Genomic DNA, 12063 nt, shown 5'->3' on the forward strand with positions numbered 1-12063 from the left:
TACCTGGGAAGCTGATGTTCTCCACTGTTCTCCTCCTGTGGCTGTCCATGCCTGAGTTTAGTGGATGCAGTCACTGGCCACAGTTTTTTGTTTTGTTTTTTTTTTCTGGTCCCATATCCTTCCCCCATCACAGCCACTCCTGCAACAAGTGACACCCCCTTGTCTCAGCAGCACTGCCGCTTTTTTGTCCACTTTGCACAACTGCCACCTGGTTTCTTGCCTCTGCCTGAGAAGGCAGGGGGAGAAAATTTCGACATTCACTGCAGCATTCCACTTCACATCAATTTGTTAGCAAAAATATCTTTGCTCTGTACCCACTCATACTTGTCACAGAATGCAATGGGCTGTAATCTTGGAATTGCTTAATTCTTAAGTAGCTCTTGGTTCATGTAGACGTCCATTTTTCAGGATAAACAAGGAATCCCATGGTGGCTTGGAATAAGTTACAAAGGAATAGGCCAGTACGACTTACAAGACAAAGTTAAGCCCAGAAAAGTAAGTGTTTTGCATCTGATTTTTATTTGGGGGGAGGGAAGGATATGGGATGGTGTTGCATGTCAGAATATACTTCTTTAAGCTGTTGCTTATTAGACTAGTGAGCAAAAGACCAAGGGTTGGAGGCAGAAGGAGAATTCTGCTGGCACTGGGGCAGTAAAACTCTCCCTCTCACGCTGATAGTGGAAACTCCATTTGGGAGCTTTGGCTCGTGTGTCGTCTTGAGTTTGGTGGTCTCAGGACAGCCTGGGCAGGAATTTTGGCAGCCTCCAGGGATTGCTACAGAATTATGAAGCTATTGAGTTTCTGCAGGTCCCAAACTAAAGGCCTTGTACCCGACCAGTGTTTTCACTTGGCTTTCATGGCTGTTTTTTGTATGTGAAGTGATTGATAAAAGGCTCCACTGATATCCGTGAAATACGAGGGGGACTGCGTGAAACTGCACGCCTGTTTAGGTAACTGTACGTTTCCGTGATGCAATGAATTGTAAGGGGGAAATTGAGAGTAAATGCCAAAAGCTGGAGGTTGTCCTTCTCTTTTTCCACCCCCCTGCCTCCCCAGTGTGTCTCCTGCAGAGCGAACTCTGCCAACAGCCCCCCTTGTTGTTTAAAGAGGGCAGAGGGTCCCGTATCGCACTCTTGGCTCCCTCAAAGCTCTGTCAGCCAGCCCCAACAGGCTCTTCTGCCAGCGGCCTTGGAAGCCCATCACCCAGCCCAAGCACACGATGAGTTGGGAGCTCGCCCAGTCCTGTAACCGCATACATCTCCCTGCGACGGGACTGAGCCCTGAAAGTCTTTGAAGAGTTATTTAACCCTCTTGGCTGGGGAAACGAGCCAGGACTGCACATCAGGGGCCGTGCTGTTGGGTTGGATGTGTGTGGTTTCTTTCTGGTCATGTCTTCATTGGAACATCTAAACTGTGAGGAGATGGAGACCTGGAGTTTTGCTGTTGTTCTTCCCCAGGAATGATCTGGGCAGGAGTTCACATGAAGTGTGTGCTTCCTGCCAGGGAATTTTACATTTGCAAAATGATATTGTTTAGTGTATTTGTGCCAAAAAACACAGCTTAACAAAACTTCCTTGGTACGAGTAATTCCCCTTCAAGCTCCCAACTTGATTTTCTCTTTTTCCAGAGCAGGCTATGACTTGGTTTCTTTTGGTGTATTTTTATATACCTGTGTGTCCAAGGTTGAACTCATATGTCTTTGCTTTGCTTTGTTTAGTAAAGCAGTTTGTTCAGCCCCAGATCTCTCCTACCATGCCTGTTCTAAGATGATAGCGACACAAGTGGAACCCTAGAAAATCAAGTCAATGTTAATGCAGCCATTGATGGTCAAAGGAGAGCATCAAGGAGCTCCTCTTGCTCTTGAGCACTTCCCTATTCTTAGGCAACATCTACAAGATTTTTCCGGTCAGGTCAAACACAGATCATTCTCTAGCCAAGATGTCCAGCTGTGACCAGCAACGCTCTCCAAGAAAATACAATCTGCCTGGCTAGAAGCATTGTTTCACCAAGCAGTTTTTCTGCTTGTGGGATTTCAGTTTACAACATCAACCAGGCAGATTAAGAAAAATTTTTAAGGTCAGCAGGGCCCAGATACCAAGTCACACCCTGCTACAGTTAGTTACGAGGCGTTGCCTTTGAATGCAGCAGGCATTGTGTTTAAGAAAAGTAAAACAGAAAACTAAGATCACCTCTGCATTGGAAATGTTACAATGGGAATGATGATAGTTGTCTGCTTTGCTGTAATTATAATTATACAACGTGGTAGAGATTAAAAGGGAAGATGGGAGAGAGGAGCCGATATGCAGAGGGAAAGCTTAATGCCAATAAGCTGGTTGAAAAAGTGGGGATGGATGTGGCTGTATATCCTTATCGATTTGTGTCTGGTGTTAATAGGAGGGGACAAAAATGACTTAAGCCACAGCTTGTCCTGAGTCGTGACTCCTTTTAACACGCGGCTAAATATGCGAACGCTTTCTTCCATACAAAAAGTTTCAGGGTTTGAAATACAAAGTGCACTTCTGATGTGATCCGTGGAAGTAATTGGAATCAGATTGCTTTCGGGGGGGAAAGCAGATGCTGGGTCTAGAGAGGCACCACGTCCAGGCTTGGGTTGGAGCTAAAGTGTTGCGATACTGCTGTGCATTTCAGTGTAGCTATAGCCTTGCTGCCTGTGATGGCGGCAAGCAGAGGTTTCCTGTTAACCAGTATTGCCGTTTGTTCATATTTATGAATGTATCAGACTATATTTCAGAGGGAGAAGAGTCTGTACAGCTTGCATGAATCTCCAAGGAGTCAGCGAGCACAGTCCTTTCCAAAGCAACAGGCAAGAGGAGAGTACGCATGTAAGCTATGCCTGTCTTTTGGAGCAGAGGTGCTAGTTTTGCTCAACTTAGCAGAATTTTCTTGCTTTGCTTTTTGGGATGGAAAACGGCAGTTTCACAACTGCCACGTGCTGGTGTTTTCCTGCTGTTTATACTGGGAATCAAAAGTGCTGTTGTGTTTATCCCTAGCCATCTGGGAAGGAGCATCCTTATTATGCTCTACTTCTCCAGTTAGTGATGTTTAAATGTACATGCAGCTGATTAAGCTAATAAAAGGGAAGGGCTGAGTCCAAGTCTAATGAAGCTGGTCTTTCTTAATTTTAAAGATACAGGTGATCTCTAGGTTTTCAAACCTCTCTGATGCTGGCTGCAGTGGGAAAGCTGCTGGGTTTCAGGTGGGAGGCTTTGAACTGGAATTGGTGCCTGTGCTCCAGCTGAATTCACACCAGGAGGGATTTGTTCTGCTCACTGTGTCTTTTCTGCAATGCTAATGGCTGCAGTCAGAAGTAGCTGCATTTGTTTAATGTGTTCATCATAGGCCAAGATAAGGCTGTGGCAAGACCCAAGTCCATATTCAAATAAAATTTTAAAAATAATAATAAAATAATACTTATAAAATTAACTGCACCCATTAATTCAGTATCAATTAAATCCCAACAAATATAACCATCCTCCTCAAAAACTGGAATTGTTTGGCTTTATCCAAGTAGGTCTTTAGGCAGAGAGACCTAAATATGAGCCTTGGAGCACAGTGTTTATCCCAAGATTTTGTTGTTGGATCAACACAGTTGTGTGAAGTCCAAGGCTGAGAACTCTTCACAGGAAGCAACTTGCAGGACAGACCTGGATGAAGCAATCTCCAGATCGTATCGCCCAGCCCTGCCAACGCTTGCGCATGTCCCGTCAGTCATCTGTGAGGGGAACGTGTGTTGTTGGAGAGGACAGTGTGTAACTCGGGGCTGGACCAGGAGAACCTGCCCTGTCTGTCTGTGTAAAGCTGGCTGGGGAGGTTTGAGTCCGGCTGGTAACATTTTGCTGGTTGACCTGAGGTGGTTTGAAGAAAGGAGTTTTGTTGCTGTAAGTCACTCCTGAGAGCTCGTATCGCTTTGGAAGTGGTTTGTAGCGAAGCGGGCGCGTGTTTTACACCTTTCCTGGGACTGTGAGCTCATGGAGCCGAGGGGAGTGCTGTGCTCCAGCGCTGTAATAGACTGAAAATGGAGAATTCTTTTTTGTGTCATTTATGAAAATTGTCTTTTTCTTTGTAGATAAAAGCAGTGGCTCCACACTGGCTGGAGGTTACACTGGGCTCAGTTGTTTATAATCCTGAAGTCTCACAGGGCATAAAAAAGCCTGGGTTTGGCAACACTTGTTCAGATTTCAGCTCAGACCTGGGATTAACTCTGCAGTCCTGCTGCTTTGCAAACATAGTCTCCCTTCAGCTGCAGTTAATACTGAGATGCCTCCTGCTTGCTATGGGATGGCACGCCAAGATCCTGTCCCCAATCTCCTCTGAATCAATTAGGAAAAGCATAAAACAGGTCCCAGGAACTCTGTATGCTGTTTCAAAACAGAATAGACCTACCTTTTATCTCTATTCCAATTCTTCTCGCTGGTGAGATAAACAATGCCTTGTCTTGTCTATGGAGTGTGTATTATGGTCTGAGTTGGGTTTATTCTGTGTTCAGCCAATATGTGGTGATCCTCTGAGGGATGGGAACTTGAGAAGGCAGCTTGCTGGCTTTTTGACTCGTTCTCCCACTTCATTGTGTTTCTGTGGGCGACTCCCTGGTGATAAATGAACTATAATGTCTGAAGAGAACAACTAATCTTGCTGTGGTATTGCTTCAAATCTACAAGAATTTTCATTCTAATGCGAGTTGTCTTGAATACATTATGTTCTCAGAAGTGTTTTTTATTAGACTATGCTAGGTTTGAAATGGGTAATATTTATGATATTATTTTAACTCAGTATATACCAAGAGCTGATGCTGAAAGTTTTTTTTTCTTTTCCCTTGCAGAACATTTACATAATGTAAATTTGCTGTCCTGCTTTGCTGAATGGTTCGAAACACAACAGCATTTGTATAGGCTTCTCAGCAGGCGGATCTAATTAGGCAGAGATTTCTTTTATGGTGTTTGTTTCTCACCAAGTAGAAGCCATTGATTTAGACATAAGACACTAAGCTCGCATAATTACTTAAAATAAGCACATAGCTGTTATGAGAGTGCTCTGAAATTCAGTTCTTTCCAGATGTGCAGAAAGTTGCTTGAGTGTCACCTGCCCCAAAACATGCGTTTTGGGACAGTTTGATGCTGAGACATCTCTGATTCTTGTTAATGCCAATGCTAGTGAGAACTGAGTAAAGGTGGACTGCAATGCATTAGGAAAAAAAAAATGTGATTGAAGATGTTTTTAGAGGAATGGCTTAATATGTAAGAGATGAAGGATGCCTCCAGGTGAGCTCTGCCAATTTCTGCTGGCGCAGGTGGGAGCTGTCTGCTGCCTCCTCTCAGAAGCTGCTGCAGGTGGGGCGGTTTGGCTCTCCTGCCATCTCCCCCAGTGCCTCCCTCCATGGCCGGGCACAGCAACCTACAACAAAAAGATTTCAGTTGAAGGTAGCATGCCAGACAGCAAACTGGAGCGGAGGGGCTGCAACGCAGCCGTTCTTCCAGCATTGCCGGCAGGGCGGTAATTTCCTTCATCGGGGTGGGGTACATTCCTGTGAGCAGAAACCTTTTATGTTTCCTTCGTCTGAATTGCCAGATTTGTCTGGAGATTGCTGTTCCCAGCCAGTTCCTGGGGTGCTGGTTGCCGAACCCCCTTACAGGCACCACACGTACCAAGAGGTGCTTTGAAAGTGCTTCCCAAGGGAAGGGCAAATGCTGCAGCATGGTTCTTGCTTCCATGCTGACCTTACCTCTGGGTGGAAAAATCAAAGATCTGTGTAATTTAGCTCTTGGTCGGAATTTGCCATCAACCTTGGAAACATCCTGGGAGCAACCTGGGCATGCGGTGTGCCTGGGGCTGGTGCAGCAGTGGTTGGACACACAACCCAGATTTTTGCCCTGTTGCAAAGAAAAAATAATTCTTTTTTTAAACAAAATGCATCAGGCTTATAGGAATATTAAGGCAAGGGCCCCTGAGAAGCTCTCTTGCATGTTTCTCAGGCAGGGGCTCTGCCAGCTCCTGCCTGCGATCTTGATGGGGCCGTTTTTCGAGCTGGCGAGTTCCTGCTGTCGGGCCCAGACAAACTTGCATTTTATTCAAAACTTGCATGCAAGATTGGCCAGGTAAAAAAACAAAACCAGCTGCTTCTTTTATTAAGTTGTCTCACAACTGAAGCAGCCTGTGTCTGCTTTGTGCCTCGTTAGACGACAATTACAGCTCTCTTTGTATGGGAAAACAGGGTTGGGAGGGCGATACCTTGCTGTGTTTCTGCAGTATCTGAAAGAGAATCGCAGAAGAAATGCAGGAAGCTTAAACGCATGGGCTTGCGAAAGCAGCATCCGGGTGGCAGAAGTCAGGCTGGTGCAGAGAGGTGCCTGATTAATGAAGTGTGACTGGGGAGATTTGCACCTCCATCTTCTCCAAAAAGACACAGAAAACAAACCTGGACCAAATTCTGCTTGTGGAGTCGGTCAAGTGGCCCCTGCTGTGCCTACTGGGAGTTTTCAGGAGCCTTTAAGGATCTGGCAATCTAAATAGATGTGAAGGCTATTAAGAAAACATTCATTAGCTCAGGTGGACCCAATCATCTGGTTAAAGGAAACATACATTACAAAATGTCCACAAAAAAAAAACATTTTAATTATTCCTAATTGTTCTTCCAGCCCTCAAAAACCAGTTCCAGATTTCCTGGAATTTCCTGGTTATTTTTTTCTTTTTTTACAGCTCTTTTGTCTTTTAATATGCATGTAGTTTAGGTAAGATTGAAATTAGGAATGATTTAGAAACATGTCCGTACAGAGTTAGGGTGTACTTGAAGGGGGCAGGAAAACTCTAGTGCAGTGACAGTTTCCTGCATATAGCTTTTTGTCCATAATTCAGGAAAAAATTATTTGAAGGAGTTTATAGAATTTCATTTGGTTTACTCTGGCTTATTCTTGAGTATTTTTTTTTTTTGCCCTTGTTTGTATTGAGGCCTTTTTTTCCTCTTGTCTTCATGAATCCAGACAAGTTAGGCAGAAACTCACTGATACATTCATTCGTGATTATTTTTAAGTACACCTATATAAATATTATTAGTTCGCAACTTATTCTGACACCACTCATATAATCACTGTGAGGTTTTTTTAAGGACCTGACTGCAGGAGTTTGTCTGAGGAGCTGATTGCTAAGAGCTTATTTTGCTCTTAAGTGAGATAGCTTAAGGATACGGCACTTCTCAGTCCATAAGAGCAAAAATGTGTCCTGTGCGCAGCATTTCAGGTGCGGCTTCCCCGTCTCTGTCCCCATCTCTGATCTCCTCTGCAGTGGAGCAGCAGAGGGGGGAGCCGGAGTTGTCCCAGTCCTGTGTGTCTTTGGGCAAGGTGGCAAATGTCTTTGTGCTGAATGTACCCAGCTGCAAATGCCTCGGGCGCCTGTCAGCTCCTTCTTGGGCTGGGATGGATCTCGCAGGGTGGGGAGGAAATGGGGCAAAACTCTACCCACATCCTGAGGCGATTCCATGCAGGTTTCTTTACAAATGCAAAGGCTTTTTTTCTTTTCTCCCATTCTTGGCATCACAGATGATGGGATGGTCTGTGATCAGGGATGAGGGCTGGCGCTGGTTTCGCACAAGCAGCTCCCCATGGAAGGGTCCACCCAGACCCTTGAAGTGCTGGTGTGTCACCCTGCCCGGGCAGGAGGCTCCTCGAGGTGGTGGGACAGCTGTGTTTTGTCCCCTCGCCGAATGCCCCTAGGCCAGGTGACCCCTTCTCCCGCAGTCTTGGGGAATGCCGAGCACGTCCGGAGGGGGAAAAACCCAGAGGAAGTGAGGGAGTCATCACCCGCAACCGATAAAGAGGCAGCGAGGCAGTTTTTTTTTCCACAGGTCGTGTTTGAAGCACGCCCATCGTGTTTTACGAGCGTGGGAGCCGGGCAGCCGGCGATGCGGCACGATGCTTCTGGTCCAACCTGTTACCTCTCGGGCGTGAGTCCATGGCGGCAGGGCCGGGGCTTGGCCACTTTAGCCCCCTGGCCAGGCTTCCTCCCACCTCAGCCCCCCGCTGGGCCTCGGGGGGCTCTGAAGGGTGCGACCCCTCTGTAGAAACCCTCTCTTCTTCCCTCCTGGGCTCAGTTTTCCCTTTATCAGAGGGAGGAGGGTGGGTCGGGGAGGCGTCGCTGCTGGGAGAGGCGGGTGATGTCAGGCGTGTGTCAGCAGTGGGAGGCGAAGCCGGCGGGAGCGGAGCGGGGAGGGATGGCAGGACGACGGCAGCCTCTCGCTCTGCTCTTCTCATGTCGCCCTTAAAGCCGTCCAGAGGGGCCAGGGAGCAGGGGCCGGTGCTGCGGGGAGGTGAGTGCAGGGACATGGGGGCTGCGTGGGGACACGGGGGTGGCTGGGGCATCGGGGCCGAGGTGGGGATCCCTGTGTGCCTGAGCACCCACAGGTGCTATTGCTCAACGCCCTGACATGCTGCCTGAGCTCTGTTCTCTTGGGGTTTTTCTAGAAGTATTTATTTAAAAGTTCAATGCCAAGTTATGGAGAGGGCAGTTCTGAAAGTAGTGGGACTGGTCAGGGTGCTTTTAATACAAAGATAAACTTACATAAGCAGCAGAGTAAAACTTCCACAATCTTTAAGAAAGTAACTTATTAGTTCAAGTAAATGACATTTCCCCTTGCTGCATTTTTCATATAGGAGGATCTAATAATAAATTGTAGTACGAGGAAGGCAAGCTTTAACTAAACAGAATGAAAAGTTGCTGAAAGAGCTGGAGTTTTCCCCACAAACACATGCACTGGGTTGTTTCATTTACAATCTGTGTTAAGAATGTTTCAAGTGCAGCATGGTGTAATACATAATTGTTTTACAAAACTTGAAGTTCCTCCATCGTCGAAGTGTGGTGTGTGGGGCTTTGGCAGAGGTCAGGGGGAATGTCCTGGGGACTTCTGGTGTGTGGTGGCTGCTCCCGTGGAGGCTTTGGAACAGCTGTGGGGAGGGAGGGGGTTGCTGTGGTGGCCCGGGTGCCTTGGCTGGATCGTGGGTTTTGCAAGCTGATTTCTCCCACTTGATGCTGGTCCTGCCTGCCCAGCCGGGGTGGAAGAACCTCAGGTACCTTCGCCTGGGCTCTGGCTCCAGGAAGGAAGCACAGCCTATGCTGATGCTCTGGTGCACCCCGTCATCTTCAGGTGACACGTCCCTGGGGCAGCCGTACAGGTCTTTGTATGGGCCTAGGCACTGCTGGAGAGGGGACAGGAGGTGGCACCGCAGGATGCTGCACCCGGGGGATGGGGAACAGCTTGGCCAAAGCTGGGCTGAGGAGATGCAACCCCAGATGGATCATCCCTGGAGGGTGGCTAATGCTGGCACAAAGGGAGAGCGGATTCGTATGAAATTCTGATCCCACGGGTGCAGCTGCCAAGCCCTGGTAGACTTTGATCTCTTCTCCCAGCTGGCACTTTGCAGGAAATCTGTGGTTTCCTTACAGCAGTGTGCGTTGTGGGGTGGCTTCCTCCTGTAGCTGCTCTTTCTCTGTACGTGTTGTACCCTTGCTCCAAAATGCCATGCTGAATCTTTCACCCACTGTCTTCAGAAGAAGAAAGGTCTTGGTTTTCCCCCAGCTGCTGCCGTTCCCTGGGGATGTTCTGACTGAGGGAACAGACCACAGGTGTCTATGCAATTACTTTGTGTAGAGATTTTTGCATTTAATCAGAGAGAAAAGAACTTTAGCTGCCCTCCCAAAATCTCTCTGAACTTCTAGTAGTGAAATTAAATGTGCTATTGATGGAAACAGATGTTGTCACAGGCAAAATCCTCAGCTTGCACTGCATTGTCCCTAAGAGTGTGAAATTACTTCAGGGGCATCCTTTACATCTATATTTATGTGTGTATTTATATTTATTGACGTTATGAATGTTGTGATTGCTGAGCCCGTGTAATAGCTGAAGATACACAGGGATAGTAATTTGCTGAAATGACGTAACACTGTGGGGAGAAGACTGGTGACTCTTGTAGTGATGGTGTTCTGCTTCTCTCTCTTCCAATTCTCCTAGCTATTTCAATGGAAACAGCTGGAAAATCTCTACTTCCGTGAAAAGAAGTTTGCTGTGGAAGTACACGATCCCCGCAGGTAAGGCTGGAGGAGGCGGTTGTAGCAGCAGGATGGATCTTTACCCAGATTGGGGATTCGTCATCTCGTGTTAGCAGATGGGAGTGGGAGGTGCCTTGGAGTTTACTCTGGGCTGTGTGACGCTGAGCCTGATCCTGCATTTGGCAGAACAGACCAGGGCTGGATCTACGCTGCGGGTAATGGACAAGTAGTGCTTTGACGTTGCAGAGGGAAGGTCACAGCCACAGTGAGCAACCCAGAGCAACTGCTGATGTGTTACAGCTCTGGGTGTCCTTCTCTCAGATTGCCTGTGATGTCCACCGAGGGAGTTCTTGGAGCAGAGGGAGGACTATTTGTCACGGCCAAATTTGCTCACTTTAGAAAACTCTTCCCCGAGAGCCTGCTGTAACGTGCCTGTGCAGTAGGAGACCTGGGAATGCAGCCCACATGGACTGCAGGCAGGACCTGGACATGACTTTCTCGCTCACCTTCTGCCCTCCCCTGCCTTGGCAGCGATGCTCTCTCTGAACTTGAGCCTTCAGGGGCCAGAAGGAGCACCACCGGTTGGGGTGGGAGCTCACCCACAGGCTGCTTCCCTGTGCCTTCCCCTCAAGATCCCTCCCAAGAAGGAAGATTTTGCCCAGGGTGAATTTCTGACTCCACCTTCCTTTCTGCTTCTCCTGCTGCCATCCTGTCTGCCTCTGGTACAGGACCGCTGGGCCAGGAGGATCTGCGAGATGCTCTGCTGATCCCTCATCCTGCCTGATCTCTCCTTTCAGGATCCCCTGACAGTCTGCTCACCCTTTCTAGGTTTATAGCGTGCCCCACCGTAGGTCTCAGAAGCACAATTGTGCTGCTGAACTAAAAGGCACCACAGTTGCTGCTGCTCTGTGTTGCAAAGCTCAACCAGGAGGGACTTCAACTTCAACTTTGTAAAATTAAGGGAAGGTTAGGAGGGAGGAAAGGCAGCAGCACAGGGTGGTGGGGAGAAGGAAATCGGAGTTTTCGTGTCTGTAAAACAAAGGCTGAGCCTCGCCTGGTTAAGAAAGAGGCATTTTGGAGTCTAAACCTCAAAGACCTGTCTTGAAACTGCATTTCTTCTCACCTCCTCAGAATTTCAGTGTCAAGAAGGACCTTTGGTCAGAGTGGACTGGTAGTGCAAACCTGGTATGCAAACACTTCCCTGATCAAGTCCATCTGGGTGATGGCAATCAGTCAACACCAGTTTTACTTGGACAGAAAGCAAAGCAAAGTAAGTTGTAAGGCATTTTATACTGTGGGCATAAGTTTCAACACCTTTCCTGTGTATCTTCTGGTGTATGTTTTTCCATGGGTGAATTACTCTCCAGAGAAGAACTACAAATTGTTTTTGTCAGCTTTTTGAGCCGTCTATTAGTGACAGTATTGTAATTCGATCCATTTTAGCCTGCCTGTGATTAAGGGCTGTGGAAGTGTAATCACAGAAGAGGGAATTCCCACGTCTCAGTGTTTAATCTGCTCTTTCTTTTATCCCCTTCTCGTGTTCATTTTGAACACAGTGCAAACAGCAAAGAGATTTTTGGGTTGGGAGATGGCTCAGGCTTTTGGGACAGAGGGGGAGAGGAACACCAGCACAGCCCTGTGCACCGCGAGTTCCTGCGTGATCCTGTTGCCTTAGCCCTTAATTCTGTGGGAGATGTGTGAAACGTCATCTTCTGTGACTCTGTGCTCTGAACTTAGAGGTAACTTGATGAGGCTGGATTTTTTTTATTTTTTTTTAACTGCTTCAGGCAAAAATTCCTTCAGCCAGAAGTTTGGATGATATCGCCATGGATCTGACAGAGATGGGAACACCAAAAGTTTCAAAGCTAGTGACTTTGGAGGCAAAGAACCAGCTTATTATGGCCAGCAACGGCAGTTTGATCTCATCAGGTAATACTTCGTGTAAATGCGAGGTGGGGAAGTACTGTGGGGCTTGTGTATGTGAAAAGGGAAAATGAGGCTAGATGACTG

General features: G+C 47.4%; 1 protein-coding gene across 5 annotated transcripts in view; it reads left to right on the plus strand.

The window, feature by feature from the left end:
• FRMD4B (FERM domain containing 4B) overlaps positions 1-12063 on the plus strand; it is a 136434-nt gene that overhangs the window by 110268 nt on the left and 14103 nt on the right. For all 5 annotated transcript variants that reach the window (XM_063348068.1, XM_063348069.1, XM_063348067.1 and 2 more), the window contains 4 exons: positions 409-495; positions 10016-10092; positions 11185-11323; positions 11841-11982. In XM_063348068.1, coding sequence (XP_063204138.1) covers positions 409-495; positions 10016-10092; positions 11185-11323; positions 11841-11982 — 445 coding nt within the window. The remainder of the gene's footprint in view (positions 1-408; positions 496-10015; positions 10093-11184; positions 11324-11840; positions 11983-12063) is intronic.

The sequence above is a fragment of the Chroicocephalus ridibundus genome, chromosome 10 (assembly GCF_963924245.1).
Source record: "Chroicocephalus ridibundus chromosome 10, bChrRid1.1, whole genome shotgun sequence".
NCBI classification, from domain to species: domain Eukaryota; kingdom Metazoa; phylum Chordata; class Aves; order Charadriiformes; family Laridae; genus Chroicocephalus; species Chroicocephalus ridibundus.